Raw genomic sequence first — 24,474 nt, forward strand, 5'->3', positions numbered from 1 at the left:
AAAAATGTGTTCATCGTAAATTAATATATTAGTATAAGGACCTATAATATTATAATAGTTTACAGTGAAACTGAAAACAATATTAGAAGACATATGTGATGAGTGATCACTGATCAGTGTTTTGTGTACATTGATTGGACATTAACAATTATATAAACGCATTCCCCCCCAAAATGTATTATGTCAATGTACGTAGACTGTAGGGCTGATATTAAAAAGTGCCCTGAAATTATCAGTTTGCCCGGTAAGAATTTAGGAGTCACTTCGCCCCTGATATAGCATTAGCTAGGGTAGTATAGAAAATTGTTATTTATATTGATGTATAGAAGTTTGTGAACACTTTTACACAAATTAATTGAAATTATGTAATTACTATTTAACATTTCTCCTAAATAAATCTTTTTTGGCTAAATTTAAAAATAATAAATATTATATATTTTAAATTTTAGTATGAAAATTAAGAACAATAAAATTTAAGTTAAAATATGGACAATATTTTTAAATATGTCTTTTATTAGATTTTACTAACATTTATTAAATAATATACAAAAAAATTAATGTAAGATTATTTAAATTTTGTAAAATATGTACTAGTAAAGTAGTAAATAATATAGCCATTACAAATGTATATGGCAACAATCAGTTACATGCATCAAAATTACTCTATTTATTTTTGTCAGTTGAAATGATTAGTTAATTAACACTTAAGCCATCAATAAAATATATAATTGTATATTTAATCAATGGCTTAAGCAGTTATATAGTTTGAAGTAATTCAAAATGTAACTAGCTACAATTTGCATTGTAGCTTTTCATAATATATACTAAGTTAAATTTAAAAATGAATGTCATATTATACTAAAATGTTTTGATTATTTGAAATAGTGTACCTATAATAAGTAGCATTAATAATTTTAGTGGTAGAGTAATAACCAGTAAGTGCCATATTATAAAAAAATATAATATTATACAAACATTTGATAGACTTTTTTAGACTATGTATTTGAAATACTTTACACACAATTATTTTAAAAGTATACTTGTTGAAATTAATAGTATATAACACGTAGACTGCATATGTCTTTTTGCAGTTTTCACCCAGTACGTATGTCACTTTTCTAAAAATAACATAAAAAATTGCTCCTCTCTTATAAGGCCATACATTGGTCAAATACATATTTAAAAACACTAAATAATAATAAAACCATTTCCAGCAACGCGTAGGAAATAATAAGCCATTTACTTTAAATATATATTGGACACCAAATGGCGTCAAACGCGTTGCTGAATGATCTTCATGACGCTGATTGGCATCAGTATGCAGTCAACGTGTTAAGTAACTATTAGATATTAAGAATATTTGAATATTTATATTAAAATACTGCTAAATATATTATACAATTTTAAAAGATCAATTTAAATATTGATTGCTTTGTTGTATAGACGTTAAATTTTTTTAAGTGTGGCTAATTAAATCACTTGTAACCAGTTCATCTGAATATATGTCAATTAAAAATATTTATTATTCAATTCAAATTTATTTTGAATACACTGTTCTTAAAAATAATTGTTTTGTAAATTTTTATTTTGAGATTTATATAAAACTGATAAAAAATAAAATAAAATGTCATTATATTCATTAATTATTGTTACTTATCAATATATAATGGTCCTTGGTTAAATAAAACTAACTAAATTTGTCTGGTTAAAAAAAAAAAAAAACTTAATTTAATTTCATATTATTTATTTAAATCATTATATAGAATACGTCTATTTAAATATAGCCATAGAAAAGTATAATATTACAATATTATAAACAGTTCCATTAATAAATTGTAGAAACTATTTATAACCACCTTTTAATACATAAAATATCAGTGGCATAATCAAAATCTTGTGGTTTTAGAAGAAATACGTATTGTAATAGATTGTGTGTAAACATTTAGTATAAAAAAAAATTATTTTAATGATTCAATGTTATAAGGAGATAATATATATATATATATTTTTTAAAAACCTTATTCAATTTTAGTTTTTCTACAAATGACATTTAAATACTTCCATTTATTTAAGTAAATATCATGTGGTTAAATTAACTTATGGTTTAAGGTTAATAAAAAATGTAGTTTGGTTAAGAAGTATGGTGAGTTATGTGTTTTAGAAGGATGAATAAATTATAATTGTTTATGTACCAATAAGGACAAATTTTCATCATAAAATACATAACCCATCGCATCACATTGTCATTAAAATACAAGTCATATAAAATGTATCAAAATAATTAAAAACTGTTCATAACTAATAACTTATTTTTTTTTTACCTACCCATTTTATTTATTGGATAATTTATAAAAATTTAAAACTTAAAATATCATTTATTCAAATTTAATACTGTAAACAAACAGCTTTATATTGAATACATTTCAGTCGAAATATAAAAGTTCTTAGCACAAAATTATAATTAATTACCTATCTATGTAATAACAAAAACAAAAATGTTTTGAAATAAAGTTATAAGACGTTGTAAATTGTATCTTATGATTAAAATTGACCGATAGGAAAAATTGTTGAAAGAAAATATATAATTAAGTCTGTTTGAATTGGTCACATTGTGATTTGCATGGTAAAAGTCTTACTTACCAAAAACATAATATTGTGCAAATATCAATAATAAATCAAATAATATATTTAATCAGTACCAAAATATTTTTGGCCAAAATGGTTGGGCGCGATGTGATAAAGTTCTGATGTTAGTATGGTCATCTAAGCATAAAAGTCATAAAAATTAATTATTTTTCATCATCTAAGATTTATAAAGGTTATTTGCAAATAAAACAAACCAATGGGAATGCTGTGGTAATAGTTTGAGCAGCAATAGGTGTAGTGAATAAGTTTGATAGAATTATATTGTCTTCAGCCACTCGATGTTCCTTTAACACATTTACTGCCTTAATAACAGTATTACCAGTACCTAAAAACAATGCATTATTGGGTATATTGTCTGGATAATTTGTCTTCAACATTACTTACTCATTATTGGATACATTAATAAAACTTTCCTATCTGCTATATCATGAGGAAATTTAGCATATACCACACGGGCTTCATGAGTATCTGAATCTGATTCAACCAATATTTTACCGATACGTATCGATCGACAACAGTCTCGTAGACCCTTAACAATTAAACAATGAAAAAAATTGCAAATAGGTTTTCTTTAATATTTGGAAATTCTTACTTGTTCCATAGCTTCTCCACTACGCACAATGCTGACACCACAGTTACCTCTTTGGTATTTGGTGCCTTTGTAGTAATTACCAGTAGGTGTCATAACCATACAAGTATCAAATGGTAACTGGTTTAAGCTTTCCTCAATGACTAGACGAATTAGACGGTCAGCATAAAATTTGAAATCCGTTCGACTTGTGTTTCTGTGGACCGTACGAACGCTTAGTTTCATAAATGCATTCGTAACGGTACCACAAACTTACTTGTCTCTAAGTATGGTCTGCAGTTCCCGAACCTGGTCATTGGAGCGCAACAGCTTTAATTTAGGACCAAACTCGTAGGCTGGACTAGTAGAGTTGACTTTCTCACATTGAGCGGACATGATTATTCAAAAGCCGATCACAAAATGCTTACTTGATAGAGGAATTAAAGTGTTGTAAAGTTTTCAAAATGAGCCTACAGATATTCCAAAAAAAAAAAAAAAAGGATTAAATAATAAATATAAAATTCTATACCATGTACTAACCTAATAATTAATATGTTTACGAGTTACCTACGAGGCTACGAAGCTTTTGTGTAATAATGTAAAATTGTAATAACTAAAAACTAATAATACCTACTTAAACTAATAATTTTTAAATTATAGAAAATTAATATTTATTATTTGATTGTCTTGCTTCTGATAAATAACATAACCTACAAAAAATCTTATTACTAAATTCTCACTCTGGTAACTTGAGGATGATAATGCATATGAAATGAGCGCCAAATTTAAAAAACTGTGATATTATCAATCAATTTAACTATGATATTATTAATCAATTTATCATCAAGTTATAACCAGTGTCGGCCTGGCCCAGGCGGCTAGGAGGCGATCGCCTCCGAGGCCCTTACCCGTATTTTTCAAGAAATTAATGAAATTATTTACCAAAATGTACCTACTATATATAGCCCAGTGGTATGCGAAAAAATTGATTGACAATGCTGCTCACTCATCAAATTTATTAAGAGGATTACTAATATAAAATGTACTATACAAAAATCTAGTTTTGTTCAATTATACAGTTTTTAATTTTTTATACATATTACATTTTGTGGTTACATATTGTATTAATATAGATGTTTTTAATCTTAACATTCAATTTTTTTTTTATTAAAATAAAAGCTGTTAATAAAAACTATTTTTTTGAGAGGCCCTTTGAATAATTTGCCTCCTGGGCCCTTTAGATCCCAGGCCGACACTGGTTATAACTCATGTCTCAAAAATGTAAGTACATTGTAATAATAATTATATGTTTTAATATGTTTGTATTGATAACTGATTAATGATTAGGTACATAAAAAACACTCGTGTAATCGCGTGGTACGAATCAATTCATCATTTTTAATTTACTTCAGTGGCTCAGTCGTCAGATAAATAAAGTAAATAGGAACTTAATCTAACAATCAAAAATTTAATTCCAAATTCCTAGTGTAAAATTATTGAACACAGATCCATGGGGAGCTTTTTCCCTAAAATGTCTAAAATCACTAAATTTATATCATATATTTCTATTTTGTATGTATATATGTTATGTATATTACATATAATGTATATATTATTATGAATTAAAAATATAATTCTTGTTATTCGCCTAAGATAATGTTTATTATGTGATTAAAGTATTCATTTTGATAGCCAAACTAAATAATAATACTAAAAAATATTATTAACGCTTTTATTCAATTTACATACATATAGGTAAATCACAACAAAAACCTTTCATAAACTACGTGTAAAAATGGCTAAATAAAAAAAAAATATTAAATCTTTAAGAACAATAAAGATGTGATAACATGAATAAATGATAAGTATATTGAATTTTAGTACACTTATTTTATTTCAAGAATTAATTTACTTGGCGAGTTATTATTTAAAATAGTATATACATTTTAATAATAATAATTTATATTTTAATAGTCCTTCGACATTTAATTATTTTGTTTTTTTTAAGAAATAATTCCTAGCCAAGTAAATTAATTCTTGAAACAAAATAAGTTTACTTAAATTCAATATACCTACTTAGAATTAAGTATTCATGATACCTATCACATCTTTATTGTGCTTAAAAATCTAATTTTTTTTTTACTTAGTCATTTTTACACGTAGTTTACGAAGGGTTTTTGTTGTTATATCACTAATTTTTATCATCAATGCAAATAATAATAATAATAATAATGATAATGTATTTATATATTGTATATTTTTATAATATTATCAACATATATTTTATAAACTCCTAACAACTCAATAGTTCAATGATGATTTAAGCTATTACTTGTTACGTATCTAATACTCTTAAACAGTTAAACAGATTGTACCAGATTATTAGATTAAACAACATTTAATAAAGTATTTTTTTTTAAATTATTTATGTTAAGTATACGGGAATTAGATTTATTTACAAAATAAAATAATATTATATAACCTATGAACTAAATACGTTTCAGTCCCCCGAGAATTTACTGTCTAGTTTAGATTTTTGGAATACTGTGGATAATTTTTACCTTCCTAACTAAGTTATATTGTTATAAATATAATAGTAAATCTCTACGGGACTGTCTGTACGTCTGTGTATATACAAATAAAGTGAGTAGTGAGTACCCTGTATCTATTATGTACTTTTAAAAATGTTATAAACGAATATAATAAGCTATTACTACGAGTTATTTCAGTTATGATTTAAATATAATAATTAGATTACCTATTCTAAATTAATATTTTATATATTAAAAATATATAAAGATATTTTAATGATTACAAACGTAAACCAAAGTTTAAAAATAATTTAAATTAATTTTCTTAATCTTAAAACTAGGAAACTATTGTATTTGTAGTAGGTACTTATAATTTATAACAAATAAGAGGAGTAAGTAATAATTATTAATTATATTGAGATTCTTTGGGACATTGCAGCAAAACAATGTTTTTGATAAATTCTATATTAATTTTATTTTGTTAAAAATCATATATTATCTTCATAAATATCTACATGTTTATTACATCCAAAATTAATTGGTGTAGAGTGTAGACTGTAAGTAAGAAACTAAGAAAGCAATGGTAATTGCCAATTGGTAAGCCTTTCAATATGCATGTACACGAGAGAAGGGGGATTTTAAATGTTCGCATAAACCGATAGTTGATGGGTGTTATCAAAAATACTATTAGCTAAATAAAAATAAACAATTCAAAGGTAATACAGTATTTAAGTGCAACTATAACTAATAATGTCGTTAATAAATTATAATTAGAGGTTAGACGACGCAACTCGGAGCTGGTCTTAAATGATACCATTACAATATAATGCTACATCGAAATTAAGCCACATTAAACCATTACTTCCCTAATGTGCGTAGCCATTTGGGAATATTATATCAGCAAAGTGACTTACCCTTTTACTTCTGATATAATTTGTTCTTGTATACGGTAGTTATGTAGTATGATTAATAGTAATATATAAGTACAAATTAAATTTAATAAACCTAATTAAATGTTTTATATTTAAGATTGTGAGAAAAGCAAGACAATTATTACTTTTATTATAGGTAATATATAATTTATATTTACAATCTATACTGAAAAATACAATAAGTAGTAAGTACCTATTGATGATTATTCATTCGATGGAAAAAGAAAAATATGGCATGAGAAAGATATGAGTATAGAAAATATCCATTGACATAAGTAATAATAACATTAATAAATTATCTGAAATCTAAGTTCGAGGATTGATTTTTTTTGGAGTATAAATAATTAAGTTGACATCTTAGGATTATTTTTTTTCCAGATGGTAGGTTGTATCGGATAGGTCTAGAGAGAATACATTTGATATGAGAGGATTTGTGGTTTATTATATAGAATTATTTGTAGAATTTAGATGCTAGAATGGGAATGATCATTATGTTGAAATCATTAAGTAACGTTCAATTATTAACATACCGTGGAGTATTAGTTATTGTTCTAAGGGATATTGATTGGAAGGATTGTATAATTTTTATATTTGAGTTTTTGGATGCTTCCCAAAGTTGAATTCTATAAGTGGAGGATTAGTAAATTGTATAATAATATTTTTTTTTGCAGTAATAGTTTGGATTTTTATAGTGAACGCAATTGATGAAGTTTATGGTTTAAAGTTTTTTTTTGTTTTGACTTGAGTTGTATATTTTTTAAACTATTTTAGTTTTAAAATTCTAAATAATAATATATCATTTAATCAAATAGAGCCATTAAATCCATGTACGACGGATTTTAGTTCAAACCAAACTATTTATTGGCACTATTTGCAGTACAAGTATAGGTACTTCCGTTTTCAATATACATCTAAGTGTTTTTATATAAAAAAAGTATAGTGATACTCGGATACCTATAATTTATTTTTAATATTATACGTATATCATTATAACTTGAGTTATTAAGTTATGTTTTATTATGAAACAAATAAATTATTTTAGTACCTAACTAATTTTATCTGTATGTTCTAGATATTAATTTAATTTATGAACTGATTGTAATTTGTAAGTACATATTAGAGTGTAAAAACGAAAATCGCAAACATAAAAATCAGTTCATACTTAATTTTTTTCAAGATAAATGTAATATATTATAATGCTTAATATATATTTGACAGCCATCAGATAAACAGAAAATATTGGCAGTGATACAGATTACAAAAATCTGACACACTGCCAAAATAAAAACATCGTTTGTAGTTAGCTTTTATAAGGACACTGTGGTTATAGGTGCCTACCCTACCAATGATGATAAAAAAGGTACATCCTATTTATGTAAAATTCTGACGTGTAAAACCAAAATGTTATGTGAATTTTTAGAGAATAAATCATACAATATTATAGTTTGTACCTATACCTATATTATACCTCTACTATCTCGTGTTATCTATAACCATAACAAAATCCAGGATATGTATTATTTATTCGTTTTCGTTTATGCATGCATGTACTTGAGGAAAATTTTATAAAAAAAATTATATAATAGATATGGAGTGCACATGTAATGATATTGATAAATTGGTGGATACTTGGGGTCTGGGGAGGATTTATATGCATTAGTAAGTTATTTTCATTGTCTTTTTACAAATTTGGTAAATCTGGTTATTTATATCCAAAAATTACTTGAAATACAAATTATTAATTTTTTACTAATCTATTTTTTAAGTAGATATAACTGGTAAATATTATTTCAACATAAAATATGAAGAATTTATGATTTGTAGTATATTACACGAAAGGCCAGATGCCACGTTTTAGGTGAAAAAACTAAATATAATCTATTAACAATTTCACGAATTTATTTGATAGTTAGAATAAAAAATAAAAAAATATATTTATTGTGAAGTGTAAGTATTTTTTATTATCTTAATACACTTTTCATATTAGAAAACAGTGACTTCTATAGTAGAAAATTGTACCTAGTTTTTACTTTGGTGTATTTAAAATATATAGTATTTTTCAAAATAATTAAAAAAGACCAATCCTTTCAATAAGCCATTATGGAAAAATGCGAATACAAAACACAAGTTTTTGATCAAACAAACTTTATTTTTTTATTATAATATTAAAAATTTCGTAGATTAAAGGTTCCCAAACTTTATACGATTGGATGCATTTAGTATGTTTACATTTTTGCGACTCACAATATACTTATCTCAGTGTTGTGGTGATGACACGCGTCTGGTATATATATTATATATATATACTTGTAATTATCATGGATAATATTATAATCAATGATAAAACTAAGTTCGAACTTAAAAATATATGTTTCATGAATTTACGATGTGTCTAAATACTGTATTTATTTGAATTTATACTCGTATTCATACATACAATTGTTTTTATACATGTGTCTATTGTGCCTATTGTATATATTTTATGGTAATCTAATCTTAATATTTAAAAAAGAATCCATAAAAATTAAAAATATATATAATACAACCCGTTAAATATGTAATCGAGATCAACAGTTAGTTGCCCTGCCATAGATAGTAGATACTTGAAATTATACCAAATATTTAAATTGACATTTTTTAGTTATGAAATAATTTTTTGATGTCACAATTACTTTTTTTTTAAATATTATTATTCAATGGAATTACATGATTTAAATATTACTCCTCTAAACGTATTAAATATACTTAAACAACACACAACATACTTATTATTTATTAGACGTACTTTGATAATACATTTTGTTATATAAAATCAATACATAATATTATAATATAGGAATCACTGATTTTGAGTAATCTCGAGTATGTAGTTGTAATTATTTTTACAATATTTAAGATTTTAGCTTTGATTGTAGTAAAATAGTTGAAGAAATCTAGAAATATTCAGGACTAATGATTGAATCGATTTTATAACGCGTTCCTACTACGTCTATTTTGGAATTTCTAATAATATAAATACAAGTAATTTGAGCAGTGATCTATAAACAAAACTTTTATATTATTTTTAACTTGTGTTGTACCTATCTCGTTCATATCATGAACTTTGTACAAGCGTACCTATACTTTGAAATATCATTTTTTAATATTCATGACCTTTTGAGTGTATAATAATTTTGCAATATTATGTTTATAGATAGGTAACTACTGCAAATGCTTATATTATATTTTTTTTATCACTGTTTGGAACAAACTATATTCTAGCGTATCAAATACCCACAGGAAATAGAATTAATTTAAACTAGTACATATTAGTGGTTTGTGTAAATGTTTAAAATCCAAATTGTTTTTTTTTAAACAAAATAAAAATGCTAAACAGTTCATTGCAGAATTCAACGGTTAGGTTAGGATTTTTTAAATAAAAAATATACTTTTCAAGATTAAAAATATTTAATGCTTACTTAAACAGCTTTGAAGGGAAAACATTTTAAGTAAATTAAAGTCAAAAATTACATCTGAAATTTAAATTAAAGACTGTGGTGTGATAATGTGTTATGTGAGTGTATTTGCTGATTTTCTCTCTACCTCGAAAAATACGCCTATTTTGCAATTGGTGGGTGTTTACCCGAGTGCTTCATGGTGCACATCAACGATAAATTGCTCATACATCCGTAATGATAATATTATATTATGATGTTTTTCTACCAATATGCGCGATGTGGGTATATCTGCAGTTTCCTAGTATAATAATATATACGGTTTTCCGAATAATTTTCCGTTTTGTGGGCGCCATTCAAAAATAGTGTTTTTGGTATAACTACGGTACGATATAGTTTTAACCCTTAACCGACTTACCAGTTTTACATATAAAATCATAATAACGATATTGTATGGAGCTAAGTATATTACATCTGAGCTGCTTTTATGAGCTAAGGTCTGAATCGCATAATATTTGTTATGAAAACGGCGAAGAGCATACCTGCATACGCGTTTGATTCCAACAGTATTGCGATTACATTTAAATCACCAACGTTTATATAATATAGATATCTACTATCTACAATGTACGATTTGAAAGATCCGTACCTACTACCTACACATAAAAAAAATAATAATAAGTATATTGAACTTTTATGATAACTTTTAAAGAACACATTTAGTAATATTTTACAAATAGGTATAATGTACATAATACTTTTTGAAAAAATTATTTAGTTTTATTTATATTAGAAAAAAAATGAAACTATGCATTTTAAAGTAAAATATATATAAATATGAAATAATATTTATATTATATTATATTTTATGTATTTCTCATATCAAACACAGTATCATTTAATAAAATATATCTTTTATTTAGCGAACAGAGGGATGAAATATCGTCTCCTATTCTGCAGCAGCTAATGATGATATTTAAATTTTAAGTACTTTGGTCTATTTTAAAATGCATTGAAATAATTATTTTTAATAAACAATAATAATTATTATAATCTAAGAACTAAGAACTGTGTTTAATTAAAATTATTAAGTGGTGTCTTAAAATTTAAGTAGGGAGTACCTAACTACATAATTGGATTCGTTTCTATAAAGTATACAGTCAAAATAATCGCATACCTAATTATATGAATGCATAAACGTTATATAGATAATAGATTACGCTTATAATATAATCAAACAAACTATAAATAGTTATATTAATATTATTACTAATTTTTAGTTACTGAGTAAGTGTTTTGTTAAGTAAAAACAAAGTTATTAATTATAACAACTTCATAATATAATATTTGATCTTTATTTTACTAATAAATATAATATATTTAATGTTTATTTTCGTTGATGTTTTTTACAAGTTCAACAACTTTATAGAGTTTATTCTATTATACTATAACGAGTATAACATTATAATAAAAGAATTCAATATAATTTAAAAAGGTAAAATTACCATAATATTATATAGTTAAGAAATATTAGTCCATTGTTTGAATATAGGTACACCATATATATTTTAATCAATGGTTAGGTGAAATATTATATGAATGTATTTTCGCACAGGAACGAAATTGTGTCTAGACTTTTTATTAAACATTTAAACAACTATTAGCTCGTTAAGTTATTTGTATTTATTATTTTAACCTTGATCAAATATCCAAGTCTAGAGAAAATTTTTGGTGTTAACTGTTAAGAAAAGGGTAACGTTTAATTTGTTATATTTTGTTTTAGTGATATCATTATAATAATTTAATTGAATCTATCGAACAGCAATGTTGTATGATATATTATATCAAATAAATGCATAATGTTACAATGAAGGGTATAATGGTAAATGATAAAAAGCCGGACATAATTCCGGTTACGAATGATCGTGGGTGGATCACACCTGGCGACTGTAGTGTGGTATAGGTACTGGGTATGTTTGCTAGAGCAGATGTGATTCAATTGCTGTAGTGTTATTAAGTTTAGCAAGAATTACCTACTAAGTAAATTTACAAAGTGCAATACATTTAAATAATATTATATAAATTAGTTTACATAATATTGTAGTATGGCAAAAATCTATATGCTTCTATTTTATCAAGTTTTGAAATTGTATAAAAACGGTTAACTTATTGTTTATTTGAATGTTTTAATATTATATGATTTTTTTTTAATGTGTTTTTATTAATGTTTTTAAATTTAAATAACTCTGTGATAATTAAAAAAAAAACAGCAATATTATAAATACAATATACAATCAGCTTGAATAATGTTCGTTTGACAATCATAATATAGTATTCAGAGGTTTTTTTTAAATGAGTATAATAATATGTCCGAAGACTGATTCTCGTATACTTAAAACTGATGGCAACAACCAATAAACAATACAATTTATCACTAAATTATTCATTAAGTAGAGTGGTACTAGCGTGACGGAATAAACAAAATAATTTTATTAACATTTAAATTTACAATTTTTTATATTAAAAAAAAAAACTGTAGGTATTATACTGGTAAAGAATGTTGAAGTATTGTTATGGTTATAGCTATCACAGAAAGGTTTGCAGAAAGATTTAAAATTAACTTTTTTTACCATAACAGTTTAATTAAATTATTTTTTGCAAAAACAAGATTATTCATTTTCTCGTAGTATGTTAGAACAATTACATAGGTAATTATTAAGTTGTTTAGAACCCTGTACAGTATAGATTTAATGTTTAAATAATTAAATAATGTCACAACAACTCCCGAATTTTAATATTATATTTACTTTTAATGAGATTTAGTATAATATAAAAAAAATATTTATATAATATATAAATTGATTTATAATACACGTTAAGTCTAAATACAAAACTGTGATTAGACAAACAAGTGATTGTCACCTTATCGTATCTGTTGTCTTAACATATAAATTGTGTGCATAAAATATCGTTATAACAATTAATATTAATTTAAAACTTAAAATTAAGATATATATTATTTAAAATTATAATCATTCTTAAATTATTTATAATACTTGTTATACTTGTTACAATATTATTATATAATGAAAATTGTTAATTTACCACAAACACGCACACACACACACACACACACACATACATACAAAAAAAAAAATATACAAAAAACTACGGTTGTCGTAAAAAATGATTCAAATAAATATATAAAAAAACGAATTTAGTGGCGTAAAAAAAAAAAAAATACAAAAAAAGTAGGTTACTACTCGACTTTTTTTTTACATTTTCCCCACTCTCCCATCCCACGTAAATCAGTTATATTCACAGATATTAGACACTACATAATAATCATATAATAATAAGAATAATAATAATAATTTAGTAGTGGCCTTTACTCGTGTATACGTGCTGCAGCAGTGTACACGCACAGGAACGTATAACCCCATGTATCTGTTATTATTTGACGTTGTCGCGCGCGCGTTGGGGTGTCGTGAAGCAGCTCTGGTCCTTGCCCATGCAGACTTTCATCTCGTTGGCTTCGACCACGACCACGTTGCCCGCGTCGCCGCCGTCCACCTGGTCCGCGGCGGTCTCCTTGTCCACCGCCGCCACCTTGTTCTTGTGCCGCCTGTCCGGGAACCACAGCAGCAACTCGCGGCGGATGTCTTCGTACGCCTTGTCCTTGGTCTCGGGCACGAACAGATAGGTGTACGGCACGACGGCCAGGCACACGGCGCCGAACATCCAGAAGTAGCCGGACGTGTGCAACGCTTCCGACATGGACGGGTACGCCTTGATGATGACGAAGCCCAGCACGTTGTTGAAGAACATCAGCAACGACATGCATATGTTGCGCACGTTGGCCGGGAACACCTCGGTGTAGATGATGTACGGCACCATGCCCAGGCCCAGCGAGAATGCGATCACGTGCACCGACAGGCTGAGCACGGGCAGTATGCCGGTGTTGATGGACGGGTCCACCTTGTTGACGTAGAAGCACGTGCCGATGGTGATCAGCGCCAGGGCGGTGACGCCGTACGTGACCATCAGGAAGAACTTGCGGCCGGCCCTGTGCACCGTTAACGTGGCGATCGCGGACCCGATGACTTGCACCACGCCCACCAGTATGGTGCACGAGTGCGGGGACATCCTGCTGCCGCTTTTCTTGAATATGTCCACCGTGTACATGAGTATGATGTTTATGCCGCTGAACTGTGTGCCTGCTTGGAACACCAGGCCGATGAGCAGAGCCTTGAGCGTGCCGCGTTTCTTGTAGTCGGCCAGCGTCGCCTTGGTCAACTGGTCGCCGTGTCGCATCAGCGAGTCCATTTCGTCACTCACTTCCTTGTCGTTGTCCTTGCCCCGGAACCACATGAGCGACTGTCTCGCTTCGTCTATCCGCTTCTTCTGGATGAGGAATATTGGGGACTCGGGCACGTACATCCACACTATCATGAACAGCAGGCTGATGGCAAGACAGGCCAGGTTCAGGTGGGTGTAGTCGACCATCACGCCGAAAACGTACACGTACAGCACGCCGATGTTGTACATGAGTATGAACAGCGAGCCCAGACCGGCCTTCATGGCCTCATCGCTCACTTCGCCCACGTACATCGGGCAGTTGATGGCCGCCCCGCTGGCTCCCAAGCCGCCCAGGAACCGGGACACCATCAGCGCCGTCTCCGTCTTGACCACCAACAGGATGACCCAGCTGACCAGGTACGGTAACATGGTCAGGAAACCGGTGGTTTTCCGGCCAAAGTTGTCCGCCAACATGCCCCAGAAGAACGTGCCCAATATGGCGCTAAGCATTCCCCAGCTGCACGCCCAAGAAATCGAGTTATCCGTCATCACGTGGTCGAGCGGAGTCTCTTTCGGGTCTGTGAACATGGGTGAGACCGTGGATGACCATCCCGTATACAGTCCAAACGAAAACGTGACGAGATTCACTGGAACAATAATACAATAATAATCACATAATTTATCGCTATTAACACCGTTGATTATTGTTTCCTGTAGTTAGTCGCATCGTAATGGGTATGACCGTCAATTTAAGACCGGATCAAGTACGTCACGAGTCACGACATTAAAATAATATCATTTTAATATTCTTATTGCATAAATAAAATATTACGTTTACCTATATGTAGCGTGGTTAATAGTTTTGTTTAAATTTTGAACACATTCAACGTCTACAACACTGTCCTTTACTTAGTAAAAAGTTCAATATAGATACACACTACACTGCGATGATTTATAAAGCATTCAAGCATACTTATTTACATTAATTATGCATTAATTCAAATTCTGATTTTTGGAGATTCTTTTATGTCACTTGGCGGTGCAAGTTTTTTTTTTAAATAAATAGGTATCGTTTACTGTAAATTGTTAAGTTAATGATTTTTTTGAAAATCTCGACGTCTACAAAATCACGTTTTAAACGAGTAGTTTCCCAAATATTAAGCTTTATAAATAAATTTAGTCCGTGGTAATAAGTAATAAATAATAGGTTTATTCATTATTAACATCCATTATTAAGGATTATTCTTTGTTACCCTTTAAATATTATGTTTAATAGCCCTGATATTCTTCGTTAAAATTTCAATTTATATACATCAAAGGTTCTAAAAAAACTCATCTGCTTAACATTTTACAGTAAAGAATGCTGTTATTTTTTATTTTGTGATGGCATTATAAGTTATGACATTATTATAGGTTTAAAGTGCTTTAATAATGATTACCGATTTACAATAGTGCTTTATACTTAAACGATATTATACAAAATTATTTTGAATTTTAATTGTCAATGAAAAATGCGATGAGCAAAGAGGTTATCTGTTGACATTATTTCAAAGGTTTAGTAGGATTTAAAATTAAATATAGATATACAAGTATACGGGTATATAGAATATAGATATACGTCAAAAATAGTTATTATTTTGCAGGTTAAGATATCAAAATTTCTTCTTAATAACTGAAAATTATAAAATATTATACCTTACGTTTTTTATTTTAAACTGATTGATAAATATGTGATGATAATGAATTCCTTAACATCTTATCAAAATACTTATTCTATTTCAACTATAATGTAGTAATGTATAGCATTTAATAATTTAGAATTTCCACGTTTTTGGGATTGCGTTCTTAACGGACGAACATGAATACTAATAATGTTGTCATATAGGGTAATTTTTCTATGAATAAAATAGATAATACTACTAGGTAAGAAATAAATGTCATATTTGATTTGTTTCTTACTCCCTTATTTTTTTAAAACAGTTTAAATTCTCGATTTTCAAGTGACAGTTTACATTACCTATGTGTTATAAATTACTACATTCATAACTCATAAGCTGTTATCTAATATTATGTTATTGGTTACATATTGTTCATTAATCATAATTTAATAATTATTTTATGTTTGGAGACATAAGTTTAGTAGATAAGAATAATCTATAGAGTACTAAAAATAAAAATAGATTTTTAAAGCATATATCACTGCTTTCTTCCTTCTATTTAAATTTAAATTGTTACGATAATATGCCTTATCTTTAGTTCTACATTATTTATTTATTCCTTAACACTACGTTAAAATTATTAAGTTAAAATAAAAAATAAAAAGTTAATGCAATTTTCAGTTATAAGTTTATAACAAATATGTACGATATTTAAAATTTGTTTTCAATTTTCAAATAAATTTGAATATTTCTTGATATTAAGTAAGTTTTATGTCAAAGAATCATTACCTTTAAAATTAAAACCCTTAATAGGTACTTATGTTTCTTTTAACAATCCAACTATCTAGTAATTCACTATCATAGATTTATACAATTTGGGCTAAAATAAAACATACTTAACTAATAACTATAAAAAAATTTAATATTAAAATAGCTGGGAGCTGTGATAAAAAGTATTTAGAAATTATTACAATAAAAGGTACCAATAATAATAGTTTCATTTGAATATAAAATATGCAGTACGTAGGTAAATAATCCATTTGATTTGAATTTGTATGAAATGAAAAAATTACATGATATTTTGTTTGTTTTCGATAGTTTTATTCATTTTTGATTAAAATGTCTTCTACTTAATTTTCTAGAATCGAATATCATGATGAACGTAATCTTTTAGATTTTAATAATAATATTTAATAAAAAATAGGTAACACTAATATCAAACAGCGTGTAAAATATAAATTATATTTAGGTACACACAATAATGTATATGTTTTTAGTTTTTTCTTTTTCTTCTTTTAACACGTTCACAGAGTAATAATAATAATTACCTATGTGTTTTTTTTTTGAAACATTTAGTTATGTCATACACTGTATAATATATCATGTAATTTATTTCACTTATCGTAAAACAGCTGCTGAAAAACTATTTAATAATATAATCTTTTGGTAGATGGGTATGGTGTAGCAGGTAGGTAGGTATAGGCTGCAGTGGCATAGAGTATTAATGTGGTCGTTTAACGTAGCCAAAAAAAAAACAACGTGTCATATTAAATGTAATTGATTGTGTCTAGTTAAAATTTTAAACAGTATGAATAAACTTAACAGCATTTTGCGCAGGCAGCTGTGGTGGTTAGAATATGCGTGTTGAGTTCTTCAAACAGTATAGAAACAAAACATTTGTTAATTTGTAATTGATTTGATGACCTAGTCATATTATATATTCTGTACTATATGCTGTGATATTAGTTGAATTATATACTTATGCGCATGGTGGGCTTCAATAGTTTGTTATTTATTACATTTTGTATAGTATTGTACACATAATTGTACTCAGGGATATCAGTATTTCTGCTTTATAAAACCAATGTACTGATAAAGATTTTTCTACATACGATCAAACAGCCCGGTCCGGGATAAGTTCGTGTGGCAATTTATTTTTTTATAATTTTGGGTTCACCTGGCCGTATAGAAAATATCTAGTCGAATGGTTAACACACATAGTAACCATGTACCTAACAATAATATATCTATTGAAACGTTGAGTTACAACCTTCCGACTAAATACAGATATTATAGTGAACGGGGTATTTATTTTTACAAAAATATTCGCGCTTTTCATACTTTCCATACAATATACACACACATATATTATACATAATATATATATCTGTGCTCGTCTTCGTTAATAATTTGCTGAATAACTACATATTTTGTATACTGTAGCTAAATAGTATAATGTTTATTATAAATTATAATATTAAAAGCGGCTGTTTAATTCCAGTTTTTACAAAATTGAATTAGACAAAAAGTTATACACGCGAACTAGATAACGTGTACTAACATGTGGTATAATAATATTAAGGGTGAGGTATAATAATACACGGTAATATTTCAATCGAGTTTGCGGTTTGCATGGTATTACGGTTAGTGATGGTATTGTAGAATGGTCAACTACTTAAATTTAATATCGCATTTAGTTTCCCTCCATTCTTGTCGGCAATAAAACCTATATCGTTGCCAGGGGTTCGAGGACATTTCGAATCACGGGACGAAATATTCATATGTCCACCTCTAATTTGAACTCTTCAGTGAAGTCTCTTTTGTAGCACAACAGCTCGCGATCGTAGTAGGTTATATATTATTATTATACAATATGAAAATATCGCATGAAAAAAACAGACTGGCGATAGGTATCATCAAAGTTTTTTGAAGCGCACACATTTATGTTAAAATATTTCTTCACTCAGCCTGTATTGTGTGCAGTTGTCCACTTATTATTGGTTGCCATATTTGTTATTGTTATTTATTCCAATAAATACTTATTTTATTACGATAAAGGTATCGTTCAAGACGGGTTAATGGTATACTATAAAAATTGTTTTTACGGTATACTATTTGACACGAAAATTTTCAAATACCTACGGGTTACTAAATACTTTTATGACGGTGTACAAAAATTGTCGTCAGCTTCATATTATTATTGTATTAAGAGAAAACCGATCAATCTATATTCTGTATAGTGAAGAATTACAAAACATAAACCAGGCGTCGAAGAGATATTATGCATACAGTACTAATACTGCATCATCTGTAATGATATTTTTGTATTTTATGATTACATTTTTTTACTTAGTGAAATAATTAAAAAAATCATTAAGTGCATTGTTTTATGGTTTATTATGTTTATTTTGAAGTATGGTCTATGCCCTATGGTTTGTTCGTATAATTTACAACCAATGGCAGTATCATATATATTAAATGTATATTATATTTTGTTTCACGAAGTGAATGGCCATTTGATGAAAAATATTATATGATATCAAATTTTAGTATCCATTTCAAGGAATGATATCCACTTAATGATATTTTTAATTGTTTTACTAAGTAAAAAAAAAGGGTTTCCATTAGAAAAACTGTAAAACTTTTCATTAAACGAATACATTCATCAAGTGAATGTGACATATACTTATAATATACATATATTTTAGATTTTAAGAGAGGCAAATGATTTTCATATTGATTGCAGATAATGGCGTGAAAAATGGACGTTGTTTTCAGATAGAAGATTATAACTCGATATTGAAAATGACGGTAAGTTAGAAAAATACTAATTTTTGATGACTTTTTTCATTCTTTGTAAATTAGATAAGAGTATTATGATCTTTATCGATTGTTAAAGTCTGTTTATCCTTAACCATGTAAATATACGATATATATATTGTATGTGCACAATTATAATATCATATATACACTCATATTATAAGGCTTGGAAATTGATAATTTAAAAAAATACCTAAAACATGCAAATATGACCTAAAAATGTTAAAAAAATGACTATAAAGTTACAAATAATGGCTTAAAGAATAAAAGTTCACAAAATACTAATTATAAATTATTATTGCATTAAAATATATGCATTGTACAATTGAAGCGTGTTTGATGTTGTCAAAATTAAATGAACTACCATTATTGAACAGTAATATTTATATTTTGAAAAACTTTTCTCCATATTCGTTGAAGTGATTGGAGCAAATTTGAAATTAATCAAATCTTTAGCGGAAACGAGGAAAATGAGTAAAAAAGTAGAAAAATGACCTACAAAGTAAAAAATGCAAAAATATACAAAATACAAATTAGTTATTTAGATTCAATTACTATTGAAATACATTTTTATATAAGAAAGTATTGTCTTCAAAGTTTTTAAAAAATGTAAAATGGATCAACTTCCGAGCTTTACTCATAAAGTATAATAATAATAATAATATCCACTGTAAATGAAACGAGTTACAAAAATATGTTTTTACACAATATAACATACCCGTGTATGGCACAGGTTGAATGATGTTCTATAGATTTCCAGACGTTATTATTTATAGTTTATTATCGTATACTTCTGCCGAGCATAATATTATATTATAATTGACCACTCTAACTCGTAATCCGTTTCCATGTTATGAAATATATATACATATATATATATTATCATCCACACCTACCGTGTAAGCATTATCATAACATTATCGTGTACGCAGTCTATAAATATTAATTTTATTACCTATTTTTTTAAAATTTTTTTTTATTTAATTGGGTTACTGTTCAGCGGGATTTCGTTTTGCTCGGCGCTATAGGCGGGCGAAAAATAATCATGAATTACGTGTATGATATTACAAATTAAAAATATAATACAGATATTATATTATATATTACGTGCTTACCGATCACGTGCAACTGCTGCAGACGTAAATCGGTAATAATGAACGAACGGTTATAATGTGTATACAAAAATGTATGCATATATACATATAATACACATGCCATCAGCTATACTATTAAAATCGTATTGAAAAGATACTGAGTACTATTATATAATAACTGCAATTATTATGCATAGTAATTGGTGCCGTACACGATTTAATCCGACGTCCGCGATTAAAGTCAGAATGTGTAGCTATATTATAAAATATAATATATAAAATATGTGCAAATAATATTATAATATTATTATGATCTATATACTTGTGTCATACCGAACAATATTATTATCAACGATATTATAAATATATCGTACAGCGAATACGATATTTTCATAAACGCGCGTATATATTATGTCGCCCCGGCCGGCGCTGCTGAACGGCGGTCACGGGGGAGGGTGTTGTCGGTGGGCGGAGGCTGTGTCGTCGCGATCGGACGGGAGGTGGCGGCGATGGTGTGGACTGCATTGGAAACGCGTGCAAGGTGCATAATATAATACTATACTATGTATGCGATTCGTTTTGAAATTTACGGTGTTTTACTGACACGGGCGACGTGTGTTGTTTAGTTGCTGGGAACTTGTGTGCGTTCCTACGCAGGTATCTAAACGCGTATTTTATGCATATATATACATATGCGCGTGTAACTGCGATACACTACAATAATTTCTATTTTCCCGTCCTCGGGCCTCCGCGTAATTTATATACGATGTCGGTCGTACGTATGATAGGGTTTTTTTTTTTTTTTATATAAATTTAAACATTATCTCAAACGTAAATCGACCGCGGTACATACCTTCTTGTAATACACGTACTTATGTATGTGTGCGAACGACTCTCGCGTAATTTATACCGTGTACGTTACAATATATGTGTACGCACCACCTTTAATATCATAACGTTTGCCACTCAGCTGTATAGTATAATATGTGTCTCTACATATTATAATATATACTGCACGTTTTATCGGACCGACGCTTTTCGACGAGCGTTTTTTACGACCTAACCCGAGAACTTGACCTCGGTCGACGGACCTTTGCTGGTCGACCCGTGCAGAAACGCATTCCGTACCTATATCCGATTAAGCTGTTGAAAATTCGACAACTCTACACGGTATGGTTTTGGCCCAGTTAAATGTAATATAATAATATTGCGATTTATTGTCGATTTCGACGCGTGTTTATTGTATTAGGTGTGCATAATAATAATTCTTTTAACCGATTTTAGCGAACACAATTATATAATTATTAATATTAGATACCTCGTTTCGTTTTAATATTATTGTAATAACGGTCTGATTATTTCGATGATATACCCATCAGACCGGATAACGAAATTACTCGACTCGTTATTCAAACACGTATAGTCCACAGATATTGGACATCGTTATTAAAAAAAAAAAAATAATAATAAAAAAAAAAAACAAAATAATAATAATAATAAAATAAATACAGTCGCGCGCGAGATTCTGAACGGCGTTGATAGTTTTTAATTCGTCACTATATATACGTTGGTACCGTATTATAGTCGACGTATAAAAATATAATATTGCGTACGACGCATTTGTACTGTATCAACCAATAACATAAACGGTGATGTGCATTTGTGTGCGTGTTTCAGTGTTTGATATGTACATGTGAGCTATTGTATAATAAATGTATAATTAATGTTTAATGTTGATTTAAACAAAACGATGACCCGGTACAAATTATATCCATTTCCATTCATTCTATGCCGACACGTTAATATTATTTCGGTGACCTACCGCGACGGGTATATTTGCGTATACGTTTTGCTGCGTGATCGTACGCCGAAAGTGTATAGTATCGAAAAATAAAAACACGTATAGGAGATAGGTGGTCTCGATAATCGAGAAGACATTATGGCTGTGATAATAACAATAATATAAACAATATGTTTTTGATGACTGACAGGCAATTTAAAAAACCAACAGTTTTATATGAGTTATTATGACACATTACCAGAACCACTTTAACGGCCTATAAAAAAGGTTTTCCGCCGAAATGAAAAGAAAAATACGCACATTCTAATGATTTCTAGTTCCATCGTTCCGCTTAAAATTCATTAAACCTATATTATGCATAGTAAAATCTAGTTGTTTTCATCAAAATATACTAAGCGTATAATGTAAAAATTATGAATATTGTAAAATAGCGTTAATAAATCATCATATCATTATAGATCATAAATAAAATCATATACATTATGATAAGATTCAATTATTTTAATATGAACTCAATGAACTACAGATAAGATGATATCATACACATAGGTACTGTGTATATTATGTGTAAACTTAAGTATACAAGTGGATACTGTATAATATGTCCAGTTTTGAAATTGAATTAAATAAAAAATTAGAATAAATGTTTGACCAGAAAGAATTTGAAATTTAAAAAATATTCAATATTGTTTAGCTTTATATTTACATATTGTTTTAGAATATATAAATACAAAGGCATATTTAAAATTGTTTTTTATTCCTGAAGTTAAATTGTAAAATAGTTATATTTTAATTAAATACTTCCGGTAAATATACTCCGAAGCATTTTTAAGTTTTCGAAATGATTTTAACACGGTCATTTATATTCCTTGTGTAAGTGTGTGTACTGTGTACATAATGTATATATTATACGTTTTATTATTTGTTTAAAAAATGTATGGGACAAGTTTTTAAAAAGCTTTAAAATTCACTAGTTAATGTATAATGTTTTTAATATAGTTTAAATTAAATTAAGTTAAAAAAAAAAGTGCATTTAATATGTAATAAAATAGGTACGCACAATTAATGTATACGAGTATAGTAGGTATACAAACTAACCTGAAATTGCTGCGAATAATTGTCTACAGTTGGCCTTAAATTTGCTTCCTATAAAATTGTGCATTTTGAAACGTTAAATTATTTTAGTTAGTTTATTTGTTTAAAATTTATTTAAAAGATATCGATTGACAACTGTTTCAATAAAAATTTAAAATTAAAAACTAAAAAATTAAAAAAAAGTGTTGAAAAAAACCCGATGCGCGTTTGCGGACGTAAATGAAACGTTTAAACTTGTAAGCTTAGGTAATGTACCTTATATATAATGTGTTTGCGCGTTTTTTTCGTAACGAGACTGCGTGCAGCACTCTCAGCAGCAGCAGACTAAAACTAAATACTCGTACCTTAGTGGTTATGGTGTGAGACGCCAAAAAACAGTGAACTCGGTCACTTAATCGCATTATATGTTATGCGTATTCAATAATAACATTGATAATACATACATCGTTAAACAACATCTTCGTTGATGATGACTATGGCGTGCCCTAATTGGTTGTCGGAGAGGATTATTATTATTTTTTAATATTTCTCATTGTATGCCTCATCGTGGATATTTGTATTGTAGAATTTTTTTTTCAAACTATTGCTGTTGGAATTTTTTACGACCATTTCAAAATCGTATAATTTAGTTTAATAAAACGAAAGAAATATTGTAAACCCATTTATGGTCAAACTAAAAAACTTTAAGCAGGTTAATTTAGTGCGAATCATACCTATTGTTAGGTACAATAGATATATTTAAATACATTTTATTGATTTACAAATGTTTACAATTTTTTATAGAGTTACTGAGAAATTCAAAACAATAATCATTTA

General features: G+C 28.0%; 2 protein-coding genes across 5 annotated transcripts; both read right to left on the reverse strand.

Annotated features, from left to right (window-relative positions):
* Positions 1-2,369: 2,369 nt before the first annotated feature.
* LOC114119540 (uracil phosphoribosyltransferase homolog) lies at positions 2,370-3,928 on the reverse strand. 4 transcript variants are annotated; one of them, XM_027981125.2, is made up of 6 exons: positions 3,782-3,928; positions 3,492-3,684; positions 3,239-3,431; positions 3,031-3,175; positions 2,841-2,971; positions 2,370-2,763 (listed from the first exon to the last, which is right to left on the reverse strand). In XM_027981125.2, exons 2-6 carry the CDS (start codon positions 3,608-3,610, stop codon positions 2,689-2,691), a joined length of 663 nt encoding a protein of 220 aa, XP_027836926.2. In that variant the 5' UTR covers positions 3,611-3,684; positions 3,782-3,928; the 3' UTR covers positions 2,370-2,688. The 4 variants fall into 4 exon arrangements, with proteins under 4 accessions (XP_027836926.2, XP_027836925.2, XP_027836928.2 ...); XM_027981124.2 differs by having other exon boundaries at positions 3,755-3,923; XM_027981127.2 differs by having other exon boundaries at positions 3,786-3,898.
* Positions 3,929-12,893: 8,965 nt separating this feature from the next.
* Positions 12,894-24,015, reverse strand: LOC114119525 (facilitated trehalose transporter Tret1-2 homolog). The gene is made up of 2 exons (XM_027981105.2): positions 23,662-24,015; positions 12,894-15,057 (listed from the first exon to the last, which is right to left on the reverse strand). Exons 1-2 carry the CDS (start codon positions 23,723-23,725, stop codon positions 13,565-13,567), a joined length of 1,557 nt encoding a protein of 518 aa, XP_027836906.2. The 5' UTR covers positions 23,726-24,015; the 3' UTR covers positions 12,894-13,564.
* Between the last annotated feature and the right edge of the window lie 459 nt (positions 24,016-24,474).

The sequence above is a fragment of the Aphis gossypii genome, chromosome 1 (assembly GCF_020184175.1).
Source record: "Aphis gossypii isolate Hap1 chromosome 1, ASM2018417v2, whole genome shotgun sequence".
In the NCBI taxonomy this organism is placed as follows: domain Eukaryota; kingdom Metazoa; phylum Arthropoda; class Insecta; order Hemiptera; family Aphididae; genus Aphis; species Aphis gossypii.

Excerpts from the sequence above, each read along its gene's own strand:
- LOC114119525 (XM_027981105.2), bottom strand. The coding sequence starts at position 23,725 with ATGCACAATTTTATAGGAAGCAAATTTAAGGCCAACTGTAGACAATTA. Across the intron at positions 15,058-23,661 it reads ATTATTCGCAGCAATTTCAG|TGAATCTCGTCACGTTTTCG; the intron begins GTTAGTTTGTAT and ends TTATTGTTCCAG.
- LOC114119540 (XM_027981125.2), bottom strand. The coding sequence starts at position 3,610 with ATGTCCGCTCAATGTGAGAAAGTCAACTCTACTAGTCCAGCCTACGAG. Across the intron at positions 3,176-3,238 it reads GTGGAGAAGCTATGGAACAA|GGTCTACGAGACTGTTGTCG; the intron begins GTAAGAATTTCC and ends TTAATTGTTAAG. Across the intron at positions 2,764-2,840 it reads TTACCACAGCATTCCCATTG|ATGACCATACTAACATCAGA; the intron begins GTTTGTTTTATT and ends TTTTATGCTTAG.